The sequence below is a fragment of the Bos mutus genome, chromosome 4, assembly GCF_027580195.1.
Source record: "Bos mutus isolate GX-2022 chromosome 4, NWIPB_WYAK_1.1, whole genome shotgun sequence".
Classification (NCBI taxonomy): Eukaryota; Metazoa; Chordata; class Mammalia; order Artiodactyla; family Bovidae; genus Bos; species Bos mutus.
In genome coordinates this window covers 20,785,652-20,808,947 of record NC_091620.1, presented here as the reverse complement: position 1 = coordinate 20,808,947, position 23,296 = coordinate 20,785,652, and the positions used below count along the sequence as shown (strand labels likewise).

Below are 23,296 nucleotides of genomic sequence, written 5' to 3'. Positions count from 1 at the left end.
GGGGCGGGGCGCGCAGGGGCGGGGCAGGGGGAGGTGGGCGGCGCCTCAACCAGGGCAGGAATTGCCAGGACAGAGTGGGACATGCAAGCTGCACCTGTGGGGCTAGTCACCAACATGTGGGTGACCCCTAACAAGGCACTGACCACACAGTGAGATGGTGACAACGCTGCCAGAGCCACCCTTGGTGTTATGGTCACATAAAGCCATGTCCCTGGGGCGAAGAAAATGCAAGCCGTCACCATAACCAAAGGCCCAGGCAAATACAGGCTGTTAGCTCCCACCCAGACAGGGTCTGGAGACTTGGCACTCCCCCTGATTTCTTTGATGGCTTCATGTTCCTGAGACTTCCGTCCAAATGGGTGTGTTCCTAAGAGATGCTCTTTCCAGAGAAGCTGTGGCTCATCCCCCAAAGCTGGGGAGTGGGAGGGTGGGGGGTGTGTCCGCACTGGGTCTGCAGCCTCACACACACACAGATGTTTGACACCCCTTGCTGAACAGAGCTTGTAAAGTAAAGCAATGAGATGAAGATACGGGTCTTTCTATACAAACCATGACACAGAATACCAACTGGGAAAAGTTGGGGAAAATGCTAATGGCTCATTTTCAGGAAAAAAAAAAAATCTATCTTCGATCTTACTATTTCTGTCCGCACCAGCAGAAACCTCATTTGGGTCCACATGGCCCCAAACTCAGAAGTAACATGAGTACATTTCTTGCAGGGGCAGCAAAGCAATTAACTGGTAACACTCTGAGAGCCGAGGTCTCGCTTAATCGTGTCTCCAGAGTCTATGTATGGCGGTGCCTGAGACGTCCCACCACTGCTGATGTACCTGGATTAGTATGGGAGTACCTTGGGAGCACAGGTAGAAGAAAAGAAGAAAAAGGAAAAGCCAGGGATAGAAAGGAAAGGCCAGGCATGGTTAGAAATAGTAAGACAGTGATGGTCTGCACTATGCCCAAAGCTCACAGGGCTGTGTGAGGCTAAGCACAGAGGGGTAAACTCACAGACCTTCCAGGTGCCCGCGGCCCAGTGTGCTACGTCACCTGGTCCAACTAAGGAGATGGCATGTCAGGGAGGCGAGGAGACCCACCAGGAGTCACGGTAGGCGGGACACTGAGACTGGATCTCTGTCTCCATCTCACCTCCCTAGATGTGCCAGCGGTGGCTGGTCATGCCAGCTCCCTGGAACATGGGTTGTTAACATCAGCCCTGGTTCTATCACGGGGTCTAAGGGCCAGACTCTGGTCCCAGGAAGTGTATAATTTCCTTGGAGGTCAAATAGACAAGTGAATAACATGCCAGGTTAATCAATGTCTGAATGTTTCCAGAGGAAGAGATTATTTCTGGTTGTGGTGGGTCTGGCACTTGGCTTCCACAAGAGGAGTGGGACAGGGCTAGGTTTCAGGGTCTGGGTGTTGGGGAAGGTGGGGAGGGACGCTAGGCTGAGGGAGTGGGGTGGGCTCACACAGGTGCTGAGGGTGCGGGTAGGGGGCAAGGGAGAAGCTGGGGCCTTGGAACAGGACTTGGGATTCTGAACCAGGACATCGGAAACAGAGGAAGGGACATGGAATCAAGGAAGGAGCCATGGGGGGCATCTTCTGAGAAGAAAAGGACAACATGGAAGGGCAAGCAAGGATGCCCCGTGCTCCCTGGAACTGGCACAGAGGGAGAGAGAGGCCCAGGAAACGGCAGGGCTGGCCACGAGCTCAGATCTGCAAACAGACGGACCTCCCACTGCAGGAAAGTCACAGAGAACCCGTCTTCAACCGGCCCCTCAGAGCTGCAGAGGGCGCAGTGGAATGACATTTACATGCTGCGGATGCTCCTGTTTCTCCCAAGGAAACGAGTGAAAAGTTCCTGTCAGTGGGGCGGGAACGGAAGGGCCCGTGGCTCTGGGCCCAGCGTGTGGCCTTGGGCCATGGCCCAGTCACTGGGGTGCGTGGCCCAGGTCATGCTGCTGGGAACCGGCTTCATCAGGCCCGGGATCACTGCTGGGGACAGGGGCCCCTCTCCAAGGCCCATCACTCAGAACGCACCCAGCAGAACCCACTGCTTCCAAGATGGCGCACAGGTGCCCTCTCTTTGAGGGAATAAAAGACCCTTCCTACAAAACCAGCCACCCCTCGGTGAAAAGCCAATGTCTCCACAGGTGGGAGGCCTGCCGTTGGGAAAAGCTTGGATTTTAGGAAAGCTACTTGATCGAAAACGATGTTGCTTCACTCCCGGGTTTGCTGGCCAAGGCCATGATGAGGTAAGAGCCAAGGGCAGGGCCCTGCAGGCACAGTAAGGCCGGATGACCAGATTCCACAAAGTCTTCGTCTTCTTTCTGGACTCTGAGATTTCAGAGGTAACAGTCCCTCACGTCTCTGTTTCTAGCGGTCACTGTCCTTCACTTTTAGAGGACAAGTCCATGAACCACACGTGGAACAGCACATGTAAAGAAACGTTGGGACAGAAACACTTCCGTCATCAGCAGCTGTTTATTCCCCAGAGTTGTTTTCACAGTTCCCTGGGCCGGCCGTTTCCAGTAATGACTGTTGCCCTACTGGCCATCCTGTTACAGGATGGACAAAGATATCTCTTTTACCCAAACACAACGCAACACAACAAAAACAGGAAGAGAAACGACACAAGATAAAGTTTAAGGGTTTAATATAACAGTTTCCTTAGAGATCTTTAGGGGTAAATAGATTCTAAATGTTCACTCAGAATTTAAAAAATTTTCTGTGTAAGTTCTATGAGTTTTAGCCCGTCACCATCTTGACAGTCGGGACACTGAGCCATGCCACCTCCCAAAGGTCTCCCTGCTGTGAATATTTACCTTTTACAATGACAACATCTGACTCTCGGTGCCAGAGCTATTTCTATTCTGAGGGTTCACACTTAGTGCATTTTTATTTGCCAATATAAGTTCTAATTTACAAAGAGAAGAAGACTGGAAATTCTTCAGGGGAGGTCAGTGGATGGTAAATAAACACTACCCACGGTCTCTCCCTCATGTTCTGGCCAAAATACTCATTTTTACGGTTAATAATGACATAAACTAAGTTGTGACTGGAGGGTACATTTCTGCAGCCACACGAAGCCGGATCTGAAGGGATGGCAAACATGGAGACCAGCCTACTTCCTGCCACTGAACCGCACAGCCTAACACACATACACCAACCACAGCCACACACCCCCACCTGCCAACACTAATCACATATATAATACACACTAACACACATGCCACACACAATACACCCCCCACATATACAACACACAGACACATACAACATATACCAACACACACACACCCCAACACCCACACAGCCCCACCTACCAACACCCGTCATATACACAGTACACAGTAACAATATGCCAAACGTAATACACACTTCGTATGTACAACACAGAGACATATACAACATATACCAACACACACACACCAACACACCTCCCACATAACAACACATATCACATATACAACACACCAACCACACATCACATATACAACACACATCAACACACATTCACACATCGAAAACACGCAGATTACATACATACACCAACACACATTTACACATCCAAACACTCACGTCATAAACATACAACATTCACACACACACACACATCCCTTCAGGGAGTCCCTGAGCAGAGTCTTGCCTATGACTCTAGTCTTGGCCCCTGGACCTTTCTGATGTTGGCAGAGATGGAGAGTGGAGGCAGGAAGCACGGCAGGTGGCAGATGCACTGTAACTTCCTGAGGCTTGTGTGCCCGGCTCCCCACCGCCCTGAGGTTTTGGTACATGGCTCCCCACCACCCTGAGGCTCATGTACCCCAGTCAAGCAGAAGGTCCGAATAGCAGCGGCTGTTTGCGAGCAGCAAATGCGAGCAGCGGCGGAGGGTGCCAGGCCCGTGCCCTCAAGTCGAGAATGCTGCGCCTGTGTCTCTCCTGACTCAAAAGAGCTGTCGCTCCTCTCCTCAAACACTGACCCCTTCACCGCTGCACGGGACACTGTCTCTTCCTGACACCAAATGAGCCCACCAAACACACTCCTGTAGCGCCTGCTGAATGTGAAGGAGGTGCTGGGCCTCCACGTGTATAAGGGATGATAACGACGCGTGACCCCAAGGAGTGTGGGGATGTTGACAGCTAACAATGATACCAGGTCAAAGAAAACAGATGCTAAGCCACAGGCACATAAACCAGCAAGGGGGCCCAACAGGGAGTGTGACGGTTACTAATGGTCGAGGCAAGGTGCACACGGGTGAGCCACACACCAGCCATCTGGTTTGGTTGGTCCCTAGAACAACCTCAAGAACTGCTGTCATATTTCTTGTAAGAAAAAGAACAGGGAGCCTCAGAGAGGTTTGGGAACTCACCTGGAGTCACACAGCTATAATGCAGCAGATCTGGAATTCACACCCAGGTCTCTGCCAATAGAGTGAGGATGGTAAGAATGACGACAGTGATGCTAACAGTAGCAGCAGGAAAAGTAGTAAGAGCAGCCAGCATGGGCTGAGTGCTTGCCATGTGCCAGGCACACACTGAGCGGTGGGTGATTTACTTTATCCTCTATGGGAGAGCTCTGTACACTCAGCTCCTAAGGAAGAAGACAAAGTTACAGGGCCTGCGACGAGCATGTTCGGAACATCTCACGAAACAGGAAGCAGAGACGGGGTCAGCGGCCTGGAGGACGGCACTGTCTCCACACGCACAAGGCTCCCTGGTCAGGTCGTGCTGCGCTCGGCCCCTTCTTTGTGCTGGGAAGTCATTTCTAATTTTCTGTAAAGGCGTAATGGGACATGACAGATGCTGGCTGATTTCCGGGAACTAATCTGTTAAAAGCAGTCAGCTGTCCTCGGGTTTCAAATTGAACCCTCACAGGTGGAAAGGCAAGATGGAATGAATGTTTTTGGTGAGATGTGTCTGCTCCCCAAAAGGCTGATTAAGCGGACCCGTATGATCCAGGTTTCGGGGGTGCTGGATGCCATGCCCAAGGTTTAGGGCAACGGTGAAAGGACTTGTAGGAAGAGGCTACAAGAAGCTGGGCACGTGGGGGGTCTCCGCTGTGTAACAATGTGAGTTGAGCTATAAACATACGAGGCCACTGAAACCATCTATCCATCCATCTATTCATTCCTTCGTCCATTCATTTGGCCAGCTGGTCACCAGCCCATTTGACACAGGTGCCTCGGGGACCAGCACCTACATCAGCTACTGAGCACCAATGGAAAGAACCCGCCTCCCCCTCACCCCACTGCTTCTACAGACACATGCTTCAGGCACCTCCCCCTGCGCAGGTATCTCGCTCTGAGAGCCTGGCCCATCTTGCATGTCTAGCCAGCAGGCTGGGCAGATCAAAAGGCAGTGGGGTGGAGGCAAGATTCATTCTTTTTTTTTTTTTTTGAGCTTTTAAGTCAGATTCTCCAACTCTTCCAAAACCAAAATCTGGAGTTCAGTTCTGAATTCTTAGCCTCTAATACTTAAATTTGTCCACAAAGGCATTTCGCCTATATTCCCTTTCTATTTAAAAATGCCACACTTGTAGTTGGCGAGGAGGACAAAGCGGATCCCTGGGCAGGGGCTGGAGCTCACACTTTCATGGTTCCTGGGGCCCATGTCATGTTTCCCGCTGATCTCGGCCACAGTCACGTGGTCTGTTCTGCCTCATGGGCTCCCCTGTGTCTGCTCAAGCCCACCCAGACCTCGAACAAGCTCAGCCCACACAAAGGCACAGGACAGTCAATGCCCCTGAGGGCCCTCGGTCTCGGGGTGAGGAGCCTCAGAACCCCAGCCTCCCCTTGCCTGGGGCAAGATCCCTGAGGCCTATAGCAGGCCCCTAACTCCTCGTGGAATCATCCCCTGCCCCCAGCTTCTTGAGGTCTTCTCCCACACAGACGTGTAGCACCCCAGCCCTGCCTTGGGCTCTGCTTTGGGGAGCTAACCCATGACAATTGCTTCTGGAATGTCAATATCTCCATCTCTACCCAGGAACGAGGGCCAGGGGCCAACACTCAACACCGAGAGCCCAGCTCCTCCATCCGGCTTTAAGGCCCTGTGAGCCAGCAGCTGATGGAACCAAGGGAGGAAGGGAAGTCCATATTGGAGCTGCCCTGCGGAGGCTGAGGCTGGGCGTTCCTTCCTCCTCTGGAAGCCTGGTGAGGGGATGCAGGAGGATGGCCGGGTCTGTCCCAGCTGTGAGGCAGAGATCCACTGCTTGGGGGGACCAAGGACAGGTGGGAGGTGGGGCGGCATTCACTGGGGAGGGCACCCAGGACTCAGAAGACATGAGTGGCACCCAGGGAGACCAGACAGAGCCATTCAAAGGCGATGCACTCTGCCTTCTGGGTTTAACAAGACATCTGCGCCGGGGCGGACCAGGACAGTGGAGCCCGACGCACCCCACTGCCTCCCCGGGGGACAGCTCACTCCGTGACAGGCTTGGGGGTAGAGCTGCATAGCTGAGGGCACTCCTACTCGCCTCTTGAAACCTCAGCACAAAGCACAGGGTCTGGCACATCTTCGGAATTCAAAAAATTACTTGTCGGATCCAGAAATGAGGATTACGGCTTCAAACCCAGCTGTGGCTACGGGGACAGTTCAGTAACTGGCTGTAAATGCTACATTGATTGCAGATTATGCAGACAGCCATGTGTATTAATGTCTCTGCCATGCATTAATGCTTCCCCACGCCCACCCACCCCCATTACAACCCCCTCCCAAGCACCCACTTGTCAGTTTACCAACCCACATAAACCCCTCCTGTCCCATGCGTCAACTATTTTTGGATCTTCACTGTCACCACCATTGAAGCAGAAAGGGTCTGACCACAAGGAATCTAACAACTGGGCCCCGAAGGAGGGGCTGTCAGCCACTGAGGTGAAAGGTCAACGGTTCCATGCCAGGCTGTCAACAGTGGCCCCACGGCTCCCATTTTGACGGGGCAAGTAGTAACGCCCTCTGTGGGGTGACGGACTCTGGGATCCAAGCCAACTTGAGCAACAGTTCTCAAAGGACAAAATAATAATTTTTAAAATGTAAATAAAGAAATAAAGCAGGAGGAAACTTCTGGAGGTGATAGATCTGTTTAGGGCACTAACTGCGGTGATAGTTTTACCTCCAAACTCATCAAGTTGTACATATTAAACATGTAAGGCTTTTTGTATGTCAGTCATACAATGGCAACCCACTCCAGTATTCTTGCCTGGAGAATCCCAGGGATGGGGGAGCCTGGTGGGCTGCCATCTATGGGGTCGCACAGAGTCGGACACGACTGAAGCGACTTAGCAGCAGCAGCGGCATACCTCAATAAAGTGGCTTAAAAAAAAAAAGAATGAGCTGCAGAGCTTGTTTAAATCATCCTGCCCCATACCCAGAAAGCCTGTTTCTTAGATCTGTTTTGCAACCCAGGAATCTCCATTTTTAACAGGCACCTGGTTGGTACTGCGGAAGAAGGGTCCTTCAATCACACTTTGAAACGACTGGTTCGTACTCTGAGCTCAGGAGTGGTTCCAGCCCTACCAGCCTCAGGTTTGCGGACGTGTGGATGGTAGTTCTGCAGCAAGGCAGACAACTGGGTCAAGTTTCCGGGGCATCAACACTGCTTTTGCACCTGGGCCCTTGGCCTCCAGGGTCACTCTGGGTGGCTCATGTGATCTGTGAATGTATGTGGCTTCTCAGTGTCTGTGAAGTTGTGTGTATGTGTCCTTCTCCCTGTGGTGGGCATCCGTGTACATCAGCATCTTTGCTAGGGTTGAGAGCTAGCTTCTATCACCAAGACGCTCACAAGCACACCCAGGTGTGCGTAAGTCATGTGTGGGCTTATATTGTGGCATCCGGGTTTATTTGCGTGACTGTGCGTGTGTGTGTGTGTGTAAGAAGGACTACAACACTGGGGTAGAGATACACTCAAAAAAAACCAGAGGGGTTCTCACTTAAGTTCATACTAAAGCAAAATCCAATTTCAAATTATTTCACCACACAACTCAAGGTCTGAGACAAAAGCAAGGAAAAACTAAAGATAACCTAACAGCCCAGATAACTTATTGATTACTTCTCCTCAGAAAGGAGATTGCAACTCTAAAAGCTTCCACATATTTATAAACCACCTCCTTCATTTGGGTGACTGAGACTGCCAGTAGGTTGAAGCTGTCACTCAATGTTCTCAAGGGTGAACTAGCACCCTTTCCTGTTGCATCTGCTGGTAACGAAAGACAAATTAGCTGAAAAGCCAATGCCTGCAGTTGCTTTCAGAGCTCTTCTTTTCAATCAAACCTAACTCCTACTCAGGAATCTTTTACACTTTTTAATCTGCACAAGCTTTGCAGTTTTGGAAACTTATTTTTATGGCTTTATTAAGTTTTGCCCCTTTTTTGAAGTGACTTAAGGCCTTTTGGAAGATCCTGTGTTCCCTGTTGATGGGGAGGAGGTGATGGCGGGTCCCCAGTGTGAACTAATGAGATCAAGGTCAGCCCACAGGAGAGGAAACTGTCCCCTGGCCAAGGACGAAGCCCTGGTCATAATGGGATCCAGACGCGGGAGTGGGGATGGCTCACAGTGGATATTCTATCAATACACCGACTCAGGGGAACACAGTCAGCTGGGGACCCACAGGGCCAGGACTGGAGCTGAGATCTCTCAACTCTCCTCCCAGAGCCTGTTACTTGATAGCACTGGTGGGACTTGAAACCAGGTTCTGGAGGCCAGAGCCTTACAACTGTGCCTTAGGGAAAGCAGAGTCCATGAACAAAAGACAGCAAACCAAACCAACCAACCTATTTCCTCTAGCCAACTCTGCAATCACAATCCCAGAATGTAAAAGCATTAAAAATGTTCACAGGAATTTCCCTGGGTGTCCAGTGGTTAAGAACCTGCTTTCCTGCAGAGGATACAGGTTTGCTCCCTTGTCAGTGGAAGTAGTGACAGACTTTATTTTCTTGGGCTTCAAAATCACTGCGGATGGTGACCGCAGCCATGAAATTAAAAGATGTTTGCTCCTTGGAAGAGAAGCCATGACAAACCTAGACAGTGTATTAGAAAGCAGAGATACCACTTTGCCGACATAGGTCTGTATAGTCAGAGCTATGGTTTTTCCTGTCGTCATGTACAGATGTGAGAGTTGGACTATAAAGAAGGCTGAGTGCTGAAGAATTGATACTTTTGAATTGTGGTACTGGAGAAGACTCTTGAAGGTCCTTTGGACAGCAAGGAGATCAAACCAGTCAATCCTAAAGGAATTCAACCCTGAATATTCATTGGAAGGACTGATGCTGAAGCTCCAATATTTCGGCCACCTGATGTGAAGAGCTGACTCACTGGAAAAGACTCTGACATTAGGAAAGGTTGAAAGCAAAAGGAGAAGGGGGTGGCAGAGGATGAAATGGTTGGATAGCATCACCGACTCAATGGACATGAGTTTGAGCAAACTTCGGGAGACAGTGGACAGAGGAGCCTGGTATGCTGTAGTCCATAGGGTTGCAAAGAGTCAGACATGACTTAGTGACTGAACACCAACAAGAGGAACTAAGATCCCACATGCTCAAGAACAAAAGAAGCCCTGCACTGCAAAGAAGACCCAGAGCAGCCAAAAAAAACATGTTCACATTTATACTGGTGGGGGTGGGGGAATTCCCATTATAATCTATGGCCTCTTCCCTTTATTCATAAATAACCACTGTTGTCTCCTGGCCTCTGCGTTTTCCCAAACGTTTTCCTGCCATTTCAATTGATTAACTTCACTAATATTCTTAATGTCCCTGAATTATTCCTTTGTTAAATCCAAGCCCCTGAAGCCTCAATCAAAATTCTCCACTGTCTGGATTCTCTCACCTAACCCTTCCTTTCCAACCCAGGCCCCCAACTACCTGCAGATGTCATGTTGTTTCCCCACCTCCACCATATTCGCTTATTTATTATTCCAGTCTCTGTGCCTCTCAGGCTGCTCCCCACCCCCATCTCACATTTCCTTTAAGACAGACCTCAACAGTCCTTCAATATATAGCTGCGCTCTATAAATCTTCCCTATTAACCCATCTTGCAAAATCTTTCATTGACTTTGAATCTCTTTTACTGGTTTTTCTCATCACGGGTTCCCTAGAGTCTCAATGAATATCTGCTGAGTGATCAAACATTTGCAATATCAAAGTATCAGAATTACACTCTAGGCAATCTGCTTGTGTCTTTTAATCTCCTCAGAGAAACCATAAACTCCTCCAGATTGGAACTCTTGTGTCTTATCTCTCCCACCCTTCAGTGCATCCACCACAGGACAGACGGTAGGCACCCAATGAACCTGTGATGAGTTGAACCGAATTAAAATGTATCTCCGCCCCCAATTTTAAGATAGTGTCTGAAACCTTTTGAACCAGGCAAAAAAGGTTAGATTATTCTGAAGGAAAAGACTACTGGCCATTTTTTACATCCTAAGTTTTTATACACACCTCCCCCCTACTTCTTTGGTCCTGGTAATAGTCTTAAGTATTTCAAATGAAATCTAGACAAGAGTATTTTGAACAGCTTGGAGCAGAAGCAAACAAACAAAAATTCACACATTTTAATCACTATCTCCTGCCTGAATGGCATGTCTTTTTGTTTTTCCTGGGTAGAGCTTAATATTTAGTCTTGTTTTCAGTCTGCTGGTCACACTGACAGTGGAAATATCCAAGCATCAACTTATTGCTTGCTCCAAAAAAAAAAGAAAAATAACTGGTATCGATATAGAATCAAATGCAGTAGTCCCTCCCCCTTAATCATAGTCAACCTCAATCCAAAAACATTAAGTGAAAAATTCCAGAAACGAACAATTCTTAAGTTTTAAATTGCTTGCTATTCTGAGGAGCATGATAAAATCTCATCAAGTTCCAGTCTATCCCAGCCAGGACGGGAATCTTCCCTTCGCTCAGCATGTTCTGCCCGTGAGCCCCCAGTAGACTCTCCTGGTAGCCAACTCGACGATCAGACTGACTGTGGTATGGCAGTGCCTGTGTTCAAGTAGCCCTTATTTTACTTAATAACAGCCCCAAAGCGCAAAAGTAGTGATGCTGGGAATTCAGAGATACCAAAGAGAAGCCATAAAGAGCTTCTTTTAAGTGAAAAGGTGAAAGTTCTCCATTTAATAAGGAAAGAAAAAAGGTATGCTGAGGTTACTAAGATCTACGTTAAGAATGTTGTTGTTTAGTCACTAAGTCATATCTGAGTCTTAGCAACCCCATGGAGTGTATGTAGTCCAATAGACTCCTCTGTCCGTTTCCCCAACCCAGGGATCGACCCCAATTCTCCTGCAATTCTCCTGTATCTCCTGCACTGGCAGGTGGATTCTTTACCACTGAGTCACCAGGGAAGCCTCTGGGTTGGGGAGATCCCCTGGAGAAGGTAATGCAATCCACTCTAGTATTCTTCCCTGAGAAACCCCATGGACAGAGGAGTCTGGTGGGCTACAGTCCATGGGGTTGCAAAGAGTTGGACATGACTGAGGACTAAGCACTGAGGATTGCTGTGCTCGATTTTTAATAAACATGAATGAAGCCAGTATTCTTCACTAAATGGCATCAAGTTAATAAAATAATAAAAGCCTGAGCATCTTGACTCTGCTGCAGTTCACCCTAAATTCAGGCCAAGACCCAGGAAGAAGTGGCCTCTGGCATCCTGGTCTGGCACCCCCAAGTGCAGAGGGACAATGGCGGCAGGGAGCTGGCCACAGCACTGAATATCCCTCAGACGGGCAGGTAAGCCTACATGATGCCACCCAGACTGCACATTGAGAAAAGGGCACTTTCAAGAGAACGCCTGCCATCCCAGTCCTGCCCAACCACCTCCTCATGCCCTCCCCTGGGGTCCGCAAGCCCAGGCTCCCTTCCGCAGCTGCCACAGCACCAGGCTCACAGCCTCCTTCTTTGCCTGGTTCGGGGCTGCAGGTCCGACAGCTGACCACAGAGGCTTAAGAAGCAGGTGAGTGGAGAGGAACCGGGTGAGCAATACAGATCCACCCCTCCAGAAACCCAGGGGACATGGACGTGAGGCTCTTCCCTGGATGCTCAAGAAGGGATGGGGGGATGGTGATGGATGCAACAGGTGGAATGGCTTGCAAACCTGTTTGAGTCAGGACTGAGATAAGGGAGGTGGGGGACCATGGGGATGCCTGTCTCGTGGCCACAGATCATCCAGGGGAGGGGGTGTGAGGTCATGGATGGAGACCCAAGGGTGAGGGCCGGGCTGGGTCAGGAGACCCTGGGGTGAGGGCACCTGTGCAGATCTGGCCAGGTGGAGGGGTGGGCAGATGGGCAGACAAGGTGGGGACGCGCCAGGACAGCCTCAGAATGGGTTGATGGGCTGGCTGTGCCCATGTGCCCGGGACAGAGGGGTGAGCAGAAAGTGTGGGCACCCTTCGGGGCTGGGCCCACAGGGCCTGGGCACGATAAGGTCGAGGGATTCAGGTTTCACCGCCCACGTGTCAACCTCCTAAATGTGTTGTCAGCCCTCATCTTCTCGTGGGGGTTTTAGTTTCATTTCTTGCCAAACTCCACGAGTCTTGGACCGTTCAAACATTCCCTCAAGCGCAGCCCACTGCCATCTCCCAGAACAGACTCACTTGTTCCTGTTCCTATCCAAGCCCTGAGCACCCACCACATGCTGGACTCAGAGCAAGCACCCAAGTCATGTCCTGGCTCCACTGTCCACCAGCCCCACACGGCTGGTGCCCAGACCCACCCAGTTTACGGGTCAGGAACAAGGCAACCAGCCCAGCCACACACTTTAGTGAATAGAGAAACAAGGCCTCTCTGACCCGAGCCAGGGCTCTCATCTGGGTCCCTCCTGAGCAGCGGCTCTCAACCCTGGCTGCGTGCTGAGAGCCCCAGGACGGCCCTGACAATCACCTGTGCAGGATACCTCCCCCAGAGATGTCCATTCAGCTTGTGGGGACTGGGACCTAAATCAGGTGTTTTTTGTTTTTTTTTAAAGCTCTGTCCACCCGCTTGTGACTTTGACATGGAGGCAAGGGTGGGAAGCTGTATACTACAGACTTCAGGATGGTGAGGGCCTTGCCCCTGCTCTCCTGGCTGTGCTCCCGTCCCCAGCGCTGTGCCTAGCTCATGATAGAAGTGAAATAAATCTTTGTTGAGTGAAGGAATGGAAGTTTCACATTTTCCCACCAAGGGTGTTACAATCCTTCATCTTCCTGACCCCAAACCTGGAGTTCTCCCATCACCAGAGCAGGCGGCCTGGTCCCCAGGCTACAGACCCTCCCCCTGGACTCCTCCTCCTACAGGGACATAGGGCCACCTTCTCAGAGCATCACTTTCATCCCATTACCCTCTGTTGCTCAAATGCGTTGGCGCTTACTCCACGTTTACAGACGCAACTGCAACCCCTTAGTCTGGTAGCTAAGACCCCAGCATCCCGGGGCCAGCTTATCCTTGTGGTCAGCTCTTCCACCCCCCACGGATCCTCTGTTCTGGCCAGGTGGGCAGTCCTCCTGGTCTGCTGTGAGTCTTTGGGGCATTTTGCTGGAGCGACTTCATCACGTGTGTCCCTCTCTCTCCTTCACCTGCATCTGGATTCTATCCGTCCATGATGACCTGACTCCCTGCCAGGCCTTTGCTCTTAGCCCCAGCCCCACCCTGCCAGGAATACCTCCCAAGTCTGAACGTCTACGCCAAGAATCTTACTTGGCTCTGTTTTCAAGTGACTTCTAATCACTGTTTCAAAGTGCAAATGTCCTAATTTCCTGAGTAAATCATGACCACCGAGAGCAGCAATTTTATCTCCCCAGCAGCGACCAACACGGCACATGCTTTGTGAATGCCTCTGGGCATTCAGCATCTCTTATCTCAGGGCACACGGCCTTACCTGTAATATCTAGACTGTAGGTAGGTGGAGCACACAGCCTTGGACACGTGACTGGCGGAACCGAAGTCAATGACCTTCACCCTGTACGGCTGTCTGGATGGATCTACCAACATGATGTTCTCCGGTTTGAGGTCGGCATGGATAAGACCTAGACTTTTCAGTTTCATCAGGGCGGTGGCCACCTGCTGGAGGACCGGGCGAATGTACTTGAGGGGCAAGGGGCTGAACTTGTTCTGCTTCAGAAAGTCATAGAGGTTCTGCTCCAGCATCTCGAACACCAAGCACGTGTGGTTCTTGTGCTGGAAGCACTCGTAGGCGCGGACGAAGTTGTAGTCATCGGCGCTCTCCGTGCTCAAGCGGGCCAGGATGCTCACCTCGATCTGACCTTGGCGGGCGTAGGACGGGTGGTTCTTCAGGATCTTGATGGCCACAATCTCATTGGTGCCCCGTTTCCAGCACTTGACCACTTGCCCGAACGTCCCTCGGCCCAGGAACTCTAAGACCTCGTATGTGTTGGTCATGGAGCACAGCACCTCATGCTGGACCAGCTGGTAATCCCCCTCGCTGTTGGAGCCGCTGTTTTTGGAGGTGGCAGTCGAGGTGGTGGCAGTGGCTACAGTGGCCCCGCTCGCATTGTTCTGAATCATGGGTGGATGCTCTTCGATGATCTGCACGCTGCTCGTGTTCTCGATCTCCTCACTCTTCCGCTTGAGTCCACATTTTTGGTAGGTGTCAAGAAGGCTCACAGTGCTGCGACGCATGAGGTTGTGCGGCCCGCCGAGGACGGGCCCGGAGACGGAAGTGCTGCTGGCTGAGGTCACGACGATGTGCCCGGTGCTTCCTGGGAAGATGATGGTCTGCTCGTACGGGAGGCTGGGGTTGGGGATGGGCAGGGAGGCGCTGACGGTCGCGGTGGCTGGCTGGGACGGTGGCGCGTTCTTGCTCGGGCCGTACACTTTGCTGTGGGAGCCGTACCCGGTCATGTCCCAGTTGGAACTCGGCTCTACTTTCAGTTTCTTCACGCTACAGAAGGCACTTGATTGAAGGGTGTGAGGGGAGAAAACTTGCACATGCGAGGCCATACCTGCGGGGGAGGAAGAGAGATGTTAGTCGTCCTCGCCTGAATGAACGTGACACAGCCCCTTGGCTTCTGACTGGCGGCGTGGGTCCTCGAGAATACTGTCTTCCCACTTCAAATAGGGGCAAAGGGGCTTCCCTGGTGGTCTGGGGGTGAAGAATCTGTCTTGCGACGCAGGGGGACACCAGTTGATCCCTGGTTGGAGAAGATCCCATATGCCGCGGAGCAACTAACCCTGTGCGTCACAACCACTGAAGCTTGCACGCCCTAGAGCCTGTGCTCCACAACCAGAGACGCCCGAGCACCGCAGCTAGAGAGGAGCCCCCGCTTGTCGCAACTTCAGAAAGCCCACATGCAGCAACGAAGACCCAGCGCAGCCAAAAAATAAATAAATTAAAAAAAAAAAGATTGGAAAATGGAATGTATTCCACCCAGAAGCACAATCTGGCCACTAAGCCTGTGGGCCCGGGGAGTTCCGGTAGAAGACTCGTAGGGTGGGAATACGACTAAGTCTCAGAGATGGAATTAGAATACCAGAACTTAGTTCATTATGTTGGGGTTTTTTCCTAATAAATATTGTCTGCAATAGAAACAAATTCTTCCTCAGTTCTCATCGGGTGGCAAACCCAGTTAAACCTGAAGGCTGCCTCAGGTGGCCCGGTTACCTACTGTATACTTAGCTGTCTCACACGGTTGGGTACTCCCTGCCCATACACAGGCCCTGCAAATGTCAGGCTTGCTCATTTGAGGACAAAGCTTCCCACACAGGTCCAATCACAGAGCCACTCATGATCTGCTAGCTTCCGGATGAACCATAATTACCCCCTGGTGTCTTACTCACCTTAAATCATTCTGTAGGGCTGAATCGACCAGCAGTTGGTCTGACGTTTTCACTGAGATAGTCTGAATCATTTTATCAACTTTTTTTTTGGGGGGGGGGTGGGGAAGGCTAGGGGGAATGGGTAGCATAATTCATGGGCTCTATTCACTCACTTTTCCTGCTAAAGTCATGTTATCAATCAATTTATCTAGAAAGTACTATTATTTCATATCAAAACCGCACCCACAATTTAAGGAACCTCAGTAATCTAGAAAACCATAACTATGGAATAGCTGTGCAATTTATAACTATGGTGATGCTGGACACAAAAATTCATAGACAACGAATTAAGGAAAAGTAACAAGGCGATGAGGAAGGGTAAGTCCTTACAGGTAAAAGCAGAAATAAACACTGCCCATCTTCTAAAGTGTAGTTAAGAAACATTTCCTATAAAAGCACACAGGAAGTGGGGCTTCTCTCAAGCACCATCGGTGTTTAGAGATCCTCGTGCATGTCTTTCTGACCCCCTAGCATTGCCTGTGGGTTATTTAACATTTTCCCTTTGACCTCATCTACCTTTTCTCTCAGCAACAACCCACTTTCCATGCTGTCCAGAAGCCTGAGGCCAGCTGCCTTGCTTTCCACCTCTATTCTCTTCATTTCAAAACATCCCTGAATTTATCTCCATCCTCCATCCTCTCTTCCATCTCTCCGGTCTCAAGAGAAGAAGGGTCTCCCTGTTCTGACGCTAAAAGTTCCCCTGATTCTCAGCCTCTCCCATTTCCTTTTGAACTCCCTCCATGACCTATTCTCTTTCAGTTTTCAATTTCTCTATGTTAACTGGATCCAAGTTCTTAGCAGGTACTTAATACAGTTTTGCCAAACGAATCAATGACAGTCTTTTTCTTCTGCCTTCACATTGTGCACATGGACACTCTCCGCTTGGAAGGGGAGTACCAGATGAATTCTTCCCTTTTGATCCTTCCCTTCTTCTCACCTGTAATCAGTGGTTGATGCTCCCTTGTCTTCAAGGCTCACTCTTTAATCCCTCTCCACCCATGCACACATACACACTGGACAGGAATGCCCTCTTAAAGGTAAACAACTTCCTAATTGCCCAATAAATGGCCTTTTTTCAGCCTCTATTCTCTTTGCTCTCTCAGCAACTGACCGATCTGATACTGCCAACCACGACTTCCTTCTTGATGCTCTTATCTGTGTGCCCTGTGAATCTGTAAACTCCCCATCCTGCATCTGATTGCACACTGTGCTGGCTGCTTCCTCTTCCTCCTTTAAAATTCGGGCATCGCCAATGTTTGGACTTTGCTCTCTCTGGAGTTAAGCTCTCGTGACCCCCACACGTTCATCACCGGCCAACTGCTCTGCTGTGCCTTCCAGGAAGGTTATTTCTGCCTCCTGCTACAATATCATAGATGATCTTCCAAAGATGAACTCCCTATCTTTTCCTAAAAATCTAGCCATTTCACCTCCATGATCATGTCCCCATGTCTGTTCATAAAATATTCTTCTAGTCACTTGGTTCCAAAACTGTGGATTTGCCTTTGATGATTCTTCTTTGCCTCCATGGACAAGAAGGTGCGGACTCTTATTTCTCCATCCTCCAAAATGTCTCTTGTAACCACCTCTTTGTTTCCGTTCTTGCTGCCACTTCCACAGTGAAAACATTTATCACTCTCCAGTAGAGAAAAGCAAGCACAGACATCTGGCCTACCCGAGCGCTCTTTCTTCCCCCAATCTGCCCATATTCAGCCACCAGATTATCTTCCTAGAACATTTCTAAGCATGTCACTCCTCTGTCCCAAAACTTTCAATGATTCCTTAGTGTCTAGAAGATAAATTTGAGGACTCTTAACACCTTCACCTTTTGATCTGAACTGCTTTGCTGGCTTCACCTCCAACTATTAATCTTCCTGAACCCAGTTTTAATTAAACTGTTCTACTCACTATTTCTAGACTGTCTCTTTTGTTTCCTACCACCATGCTCTTATGCAGTGCCCCCTACCCCCATCTGGCACGCCTTCACCACTTCTCTCAAGTTATTCAAAGATAAAACAATTCATATGCCTCTTCTCCCCAGGCACCGGCAATGCACAGTGATATTCCCAATTTTCCGTTTCTAAGCCACTTACCACGTGCACTGCCCATTTGCTCACAAATTCATTTCTACCTTGCAGAATATCTTGTCTTGAGTTGAATGACTTAGCTTTTGTGCTATGTAACTTTTCCCATGTTTAAGTCATGTTTCCATAACCAGGCTATATTCAGAGGGCACGCGGTACAGTTTACACCCCATACTTCTTTTTTCTCTCAGCATTAAGCCACGATTGTTATATATAGGAGGCACTCGGTTGATGGAATGAAGCACTCTATCTGACCAGGCCTCCAGGAGAGCTTAGTTCTCTAGCAATAGAGTAATCAATCACCAGTCACAAGTACCTATGGAACCTGGCCTCTCCCCGGAGAATAAAGAAAAACCTGCTTATACTTTTCCACACAAACTGGGGCAGAGCCTAGGCAGCTCCTGTTCTGGTGTCAGCAGCCACGTTCTATCTACACTTCATCCTTGATGTACTCTGACTTCCCAGGGTCAACCTCAGCCCAACACCCAACAGCTGCTCTGAACCCCACCTTGACCCTGACCTCACAGATCTGACGGAGGCTTCCTGAACTCCAGTATCTACTTGTGTGACATGACTACACTTCTGTAGACAGCCTTCTGCCTGACAAGACTATTCTGGCTTGCTCATTCAGAATTCACACTTAGCCTGTTTCTTCCTACTCTACTTTTTGTTCAAGTCAATTTCCCCTCAATTCTACAATAGCACAGAAAATGACTATTCTATATACACCAGTATTAAATAACCATACTGTTCTAGATCAAACCAGTCAATCCTAAAGGAAATTAACCCTGAATATTCACTGGAAGGTTTCATGTTGAAGCCGAAGCGCCAATACTTTGGCCATCTGATGCGAAGAGCCAACTTACTGGAAAAGACCCTGATGCTGGGAAAGATTGAAGGCAGGAGGAGAAGGGGACGACAGAGGATGAGATGTTGGATGGCATCACTGACTCAATGGACATGAGTTTGAGCAAACTCTGGGAGATGGTGAAGGACAGGGAAACCTGGCGTGCTGCAGTCCGTGGGGTCTCAAAGAGTCAGACAAAACTGAGCGAATGAACAACTGTTCCAGATATTTTATACAATATATAAACAACCAATCCCTTGGCTTTTGGTAACTTATCCCTGAAAAGGCAAAGCAGTAAGCATTTCCTATATTCTCTAGTATGAAGCTTGCCCCTAACTTCTTCATCCTTGGTATTTCGAAGCAGAAGGACTAAGGCCAAGGAATTGCGGGGGTAGGGGGGCGGGCTGTGCAGTGAAGAGGTCAGAGGTGGCAGAAGAAACATGCTGAAGTTACACAAAGGAGATGCAATTCTCTTCTCTGTTTTCACTGTTTCAAAAAATCTTGGTGGAAAGGCCAGGGTATAGAAGTGGAATTTTACAAAGGGGAAGAGAATGGCTTATGACTTGTTTGCTACTGGGATGACAGCCAAGGGTCATAAAATTGTGGAAATTGTCATTCACTATCTCTGGTGACAGAGTCCCAGGATCAGAGAGGAGATCTGCATGGCTAGAGACGCCCTTTGCCACACCAGCCTGGCCTGGTATGACTACTGCTGCCCCTTCACAAGATCAGCAGCCACTGTTCTAAGAATCAGTCACAGGTCCTGATACAGTCTTATTTCCCAACCCCCTAGCTTTACGAGATGTAACTGACATACGAAATTGTGGAAGCTTAAAGTGTACAACATAATGATTTGGTATGCGTTGATATTACAAAATGATAATCATAAGGTTAGTTACCACCTCCATCAACTCACACCTTACCTTTTGTATGTGTGTGATGAGAACATTTAAGATTTACTCTCTTAGCAACTTTCAAGGATACAATACAGCTTGTTAACTACAGTCATCAGATTGTACATTACATCCCCAAGCTTACTTATCTTAGAGCTGGAGGTTTGCCAATACAGTCTTATTACCCTTATTCTTTAGCAGAGGTCATTTTGCTCTGTGAAGCAAACTGCTCAAAGAAAATATAGCGAAAGAAAGTCTCCAATAATAATAACAACAATAATTTATTTTTAAATCTCCAACCTATAAGGGATAAAAGACTGCTGGTAGCTGTGTAACTTACTCTTAATCCTACTGGAATAAACAGATTTATCCAAACACTTCTTTTTGAGAGTGTTTTTCTGGAACAAAACCTCCTAATTAATGGAGTCCCCGGGAAGCCCAATCCACACCTTTTGCTTTCGATTTATTCAAACCCCCAAGGCTGGGGACGAAGAAGGCAACAATGTTTATGTTCCCCACTCTGGGAAGAGCTATTTCCTCTCATCTCTTTCCTTTTTTCTTTTTCTTTTTGGCTGCACTGGGTCTTTGTTGCTTTGCATGGGCTTTCTCTAGTTGTGGTGAGGAGGGTCTACTCTCTACTCATGGTGCTCAGGCTTCTCACTGCGGGGGCTTCTCTTGTTGAGGAGCACAGGCTCTAGGGCGCGCGGGCTTCAGGAGTTGTAGTGAATGGGCTTAGCTGCTCTGAGAAATACAACAAAGTTGTGGGATCTTCCCAGACCAGGGATCGAACCCACATACCCCTGGTTGGCAGGAGGATTCTTATCCACTGCGCCACCAGGGAAGTCCTGGTTCCTTTCATTTCTCTCTGTGTTGAACTCTTGTGTTGTACTCTGCAAAGCCTGCCATCCTCCTTATTGGTCGATTTTCTTCTCAGAAAAGGCAGGGGGTTTAATGGACATTTTCTGTTTGATATTACAGCACAATCGCAATTGCTTTTTAAGTAACCTCTGTCCTTCCTATTTGGCTCTTGGAAAAGAAAGAATTTTTCTCCTCCTTCTGTGGGGGACTGGGGTGTGAGGGGGTGGTTCTGAGCCCATGAGGAGGGACCTGGGAAATCACTGTAGGATACATCTGCAAAACTCAACAGCTGCTCCCTAGAGGGGCCACGAGAGCCAGACCAATTCACGAAAGCCTCAGTAGCCTCCCAAGGTAACTCCTGACACTATGGTCGCACTGTCACGCAAATGAACGCACAGCCAGGCACCATAATTTAGAACTCTGGCTTCTAAAAGGCATATAGCCCTGTTACCATCTGTCTCGTAACGAGGTCAAAACATCAACACTGACTATTAGATATTCATCAGGGCCTTGTGTGCTTTTTAATGTTATTGATACAAGTTTATGTGGATGTTATAAAAGTGACCAGTAAGAGGCATTTAAATTTATTAAAGTTTAAGTCAACTAATACAACTGTACGTAATATATTCTTCCTTGCATAGGGCAAATGAAATACAGCCCCAATAAAATGGGCATTAAGATACACCCTACAGTCAGCAGAATTAAAGCCCATGATTTGTAAGAAGGTATTTCTTCTTACCAACAAAGACAAAAGACCTCTCTCTCACACACCCCAAACAAATCCAGGCTCCTGATACTTGGGTGCATTTCTGACAGCCTGTATGTTAAAGGTAAAGAAAAGCACCGGGCTCTCTTTTGGTCACTTTATTCACATCCTCAGTGTGCATTAAAAAAATCATGTGGGACTTCCCTTGTGGTCCGGTGGCTAAGACTGTTTCCAATGCAGGGGGCTGAGGTTCGTTCTCTGGTTGGGGAACTAGATTTCACATGCTGTAACTAAGACACAGCATAGTCAGATAAATAAATAAAAATTTTTTAAAAAGCATGCCTATAAGTCTACACTTCAAAATACTATTTTTAAAAGTGTGTGCTCAGTCGCTCAGTCATGTCCGACTCTTTGCAACCCCATGGACTAGAAACCACCAGGTTCCTCTGTCCATGGAATTTTCCAGGCAAGGATACTGGAGTATGTTGCCATTTCCTACTCTAGGGGATCTTCCTGATCAAGGGACTAAACCCGTCTCTTGTGTTTCCTGAATTGGCAGGTTCTTTACACTGTGCCAAGGATCAAACCCAGGTTTCCCACATTGCAAGTGGATCTTTACCACCTAAGCCACCAGGGAAGTTGAGGCCATTTATGTCCATTGATGTGATCACACTTCATTTCAAACCCTATTACTTAGGAGTCTCATGATTCTCCAGAAGTTAAAATCTTGAGCACCTAGTAGGTACCAGGCTCCAGGCCAGATGTTTCACGAACAGAGTAAACACACGTCTGACTTTGGGATGATCTGGAATTATCCGTCACAACAATTCGATTAGGTAGGGCACCCACCCTACCTTCATTCTTACAAAGGTCCTAGTTTGAAAACTAGGAAGTCAAGTGATGGGTTTAGGCACCTATAATAAAGTGGAAAAAACAGACTCTGGCCCCAAAAGTTCAAACCTGGGTAATTCTATGTGCCTTTTTTGTCTTAATAGTTCAATGAGAAATTAATTTTTCTAGGGTTAAGAATAGTTTTTTTCCACCTTAAAAAAAAAGATTAGTTTAAAAAATTTTCATGATCTTTCTGAGCTCTTAAGTCACAAGCATTTTTAAAAGGTCATTTGTTAAAGGATTGGCTTATTTAGTTCATTTTTTCCCACTTATTTGCTTAGTTTCTTCATAATTTTATATTTCACAATTAGATGAACTGAAGAGTTGCTTCACATCTGAGTACATTTCCTTTTCATTTCACCACCCCAAAATTATCTACTGGAAGATCAGACTCTGGTGAAACTACAGGGATGAGTGAGGGTTCGATTATGATTAAAAAAAAAAAATTAAACTGAATTCAATTGCACTGGAACCTCTCAAAGCTCAAGGGAAGGAATTACAAGCCAAATAGTGGCACCATTTTATCAGGATGTAAAGTTTAATTTTGGTGTTGCAGATCACCACCCAGAATCCAGTTACATTATTAAAGAGAATGGAATCACAAACATCTTAGTTTGGGGATTTCCTGGCGGTCCAGTGGTTAAGAGTCCACACTTTCATTACAGGGGGCAAAGGTAGGTCCTGCAAGTCACATGATGTAACAACAACAAAAACAAAAACAGGGAAAAAAGAGGACACCTTAGTTTAAAAGGTGCCAGCCTCACCGCGTGTATAGTCCTTCGGACACACACTTCTACCAAATAGCATTCAATACAAGCTACAGACTTTTTTTTTTTTTTTTTATGAATCCAGAACTCAAAGGATGGATTAATTCCCATACCTAGCTGACTGCTCTCTCTCTCTTACGAATCACATTATGCACATAAGACATAATAAAATCACAGAATATTTCAAAAAATATAAAAAATATATGAATGTTAGAAAAATGCATCCGAATGGACGTTTAGAAACACTTAGAAAAGAGTTAATCAGTATAATCCTTGATTACCATAATTTGATGCCTTTGGGGGTTGAAAGGTAACAGAAAAAACTTCTTCATTGACATATATAACAATATTCATAAAATTTTAATGACAGTAATCCTGCTTGTCAAGTTTCTATTTCACAAGTACAAAGACAATTTCAGGTTAGCCCGTTTATAAATGATTCATTTCCAAAACTGTATACTA

At 48.1% G+C, this 23,296-nt stretch overlaps 1 protein-coding gene across 1 annotated transcript in view; it reads right to left on the bottom strand.

The window, feature by feature from the left end:
- Positions 1 to 23,296, bottom strand: part of HIPK2 (homeodomain interacting protein kinase 2) — a 199,524-nt gene that overhangs the window by 121,790 nt on the left and 54,438 nt on the right. The window contains 1 exon segment of the mRNA XM_070369190.1: positions 13,834 to 14,917. Within this exon segment, the coding sequence (XP_070225291.1) occupies positions 13,834 to 14,917 (1,084 nt within the window).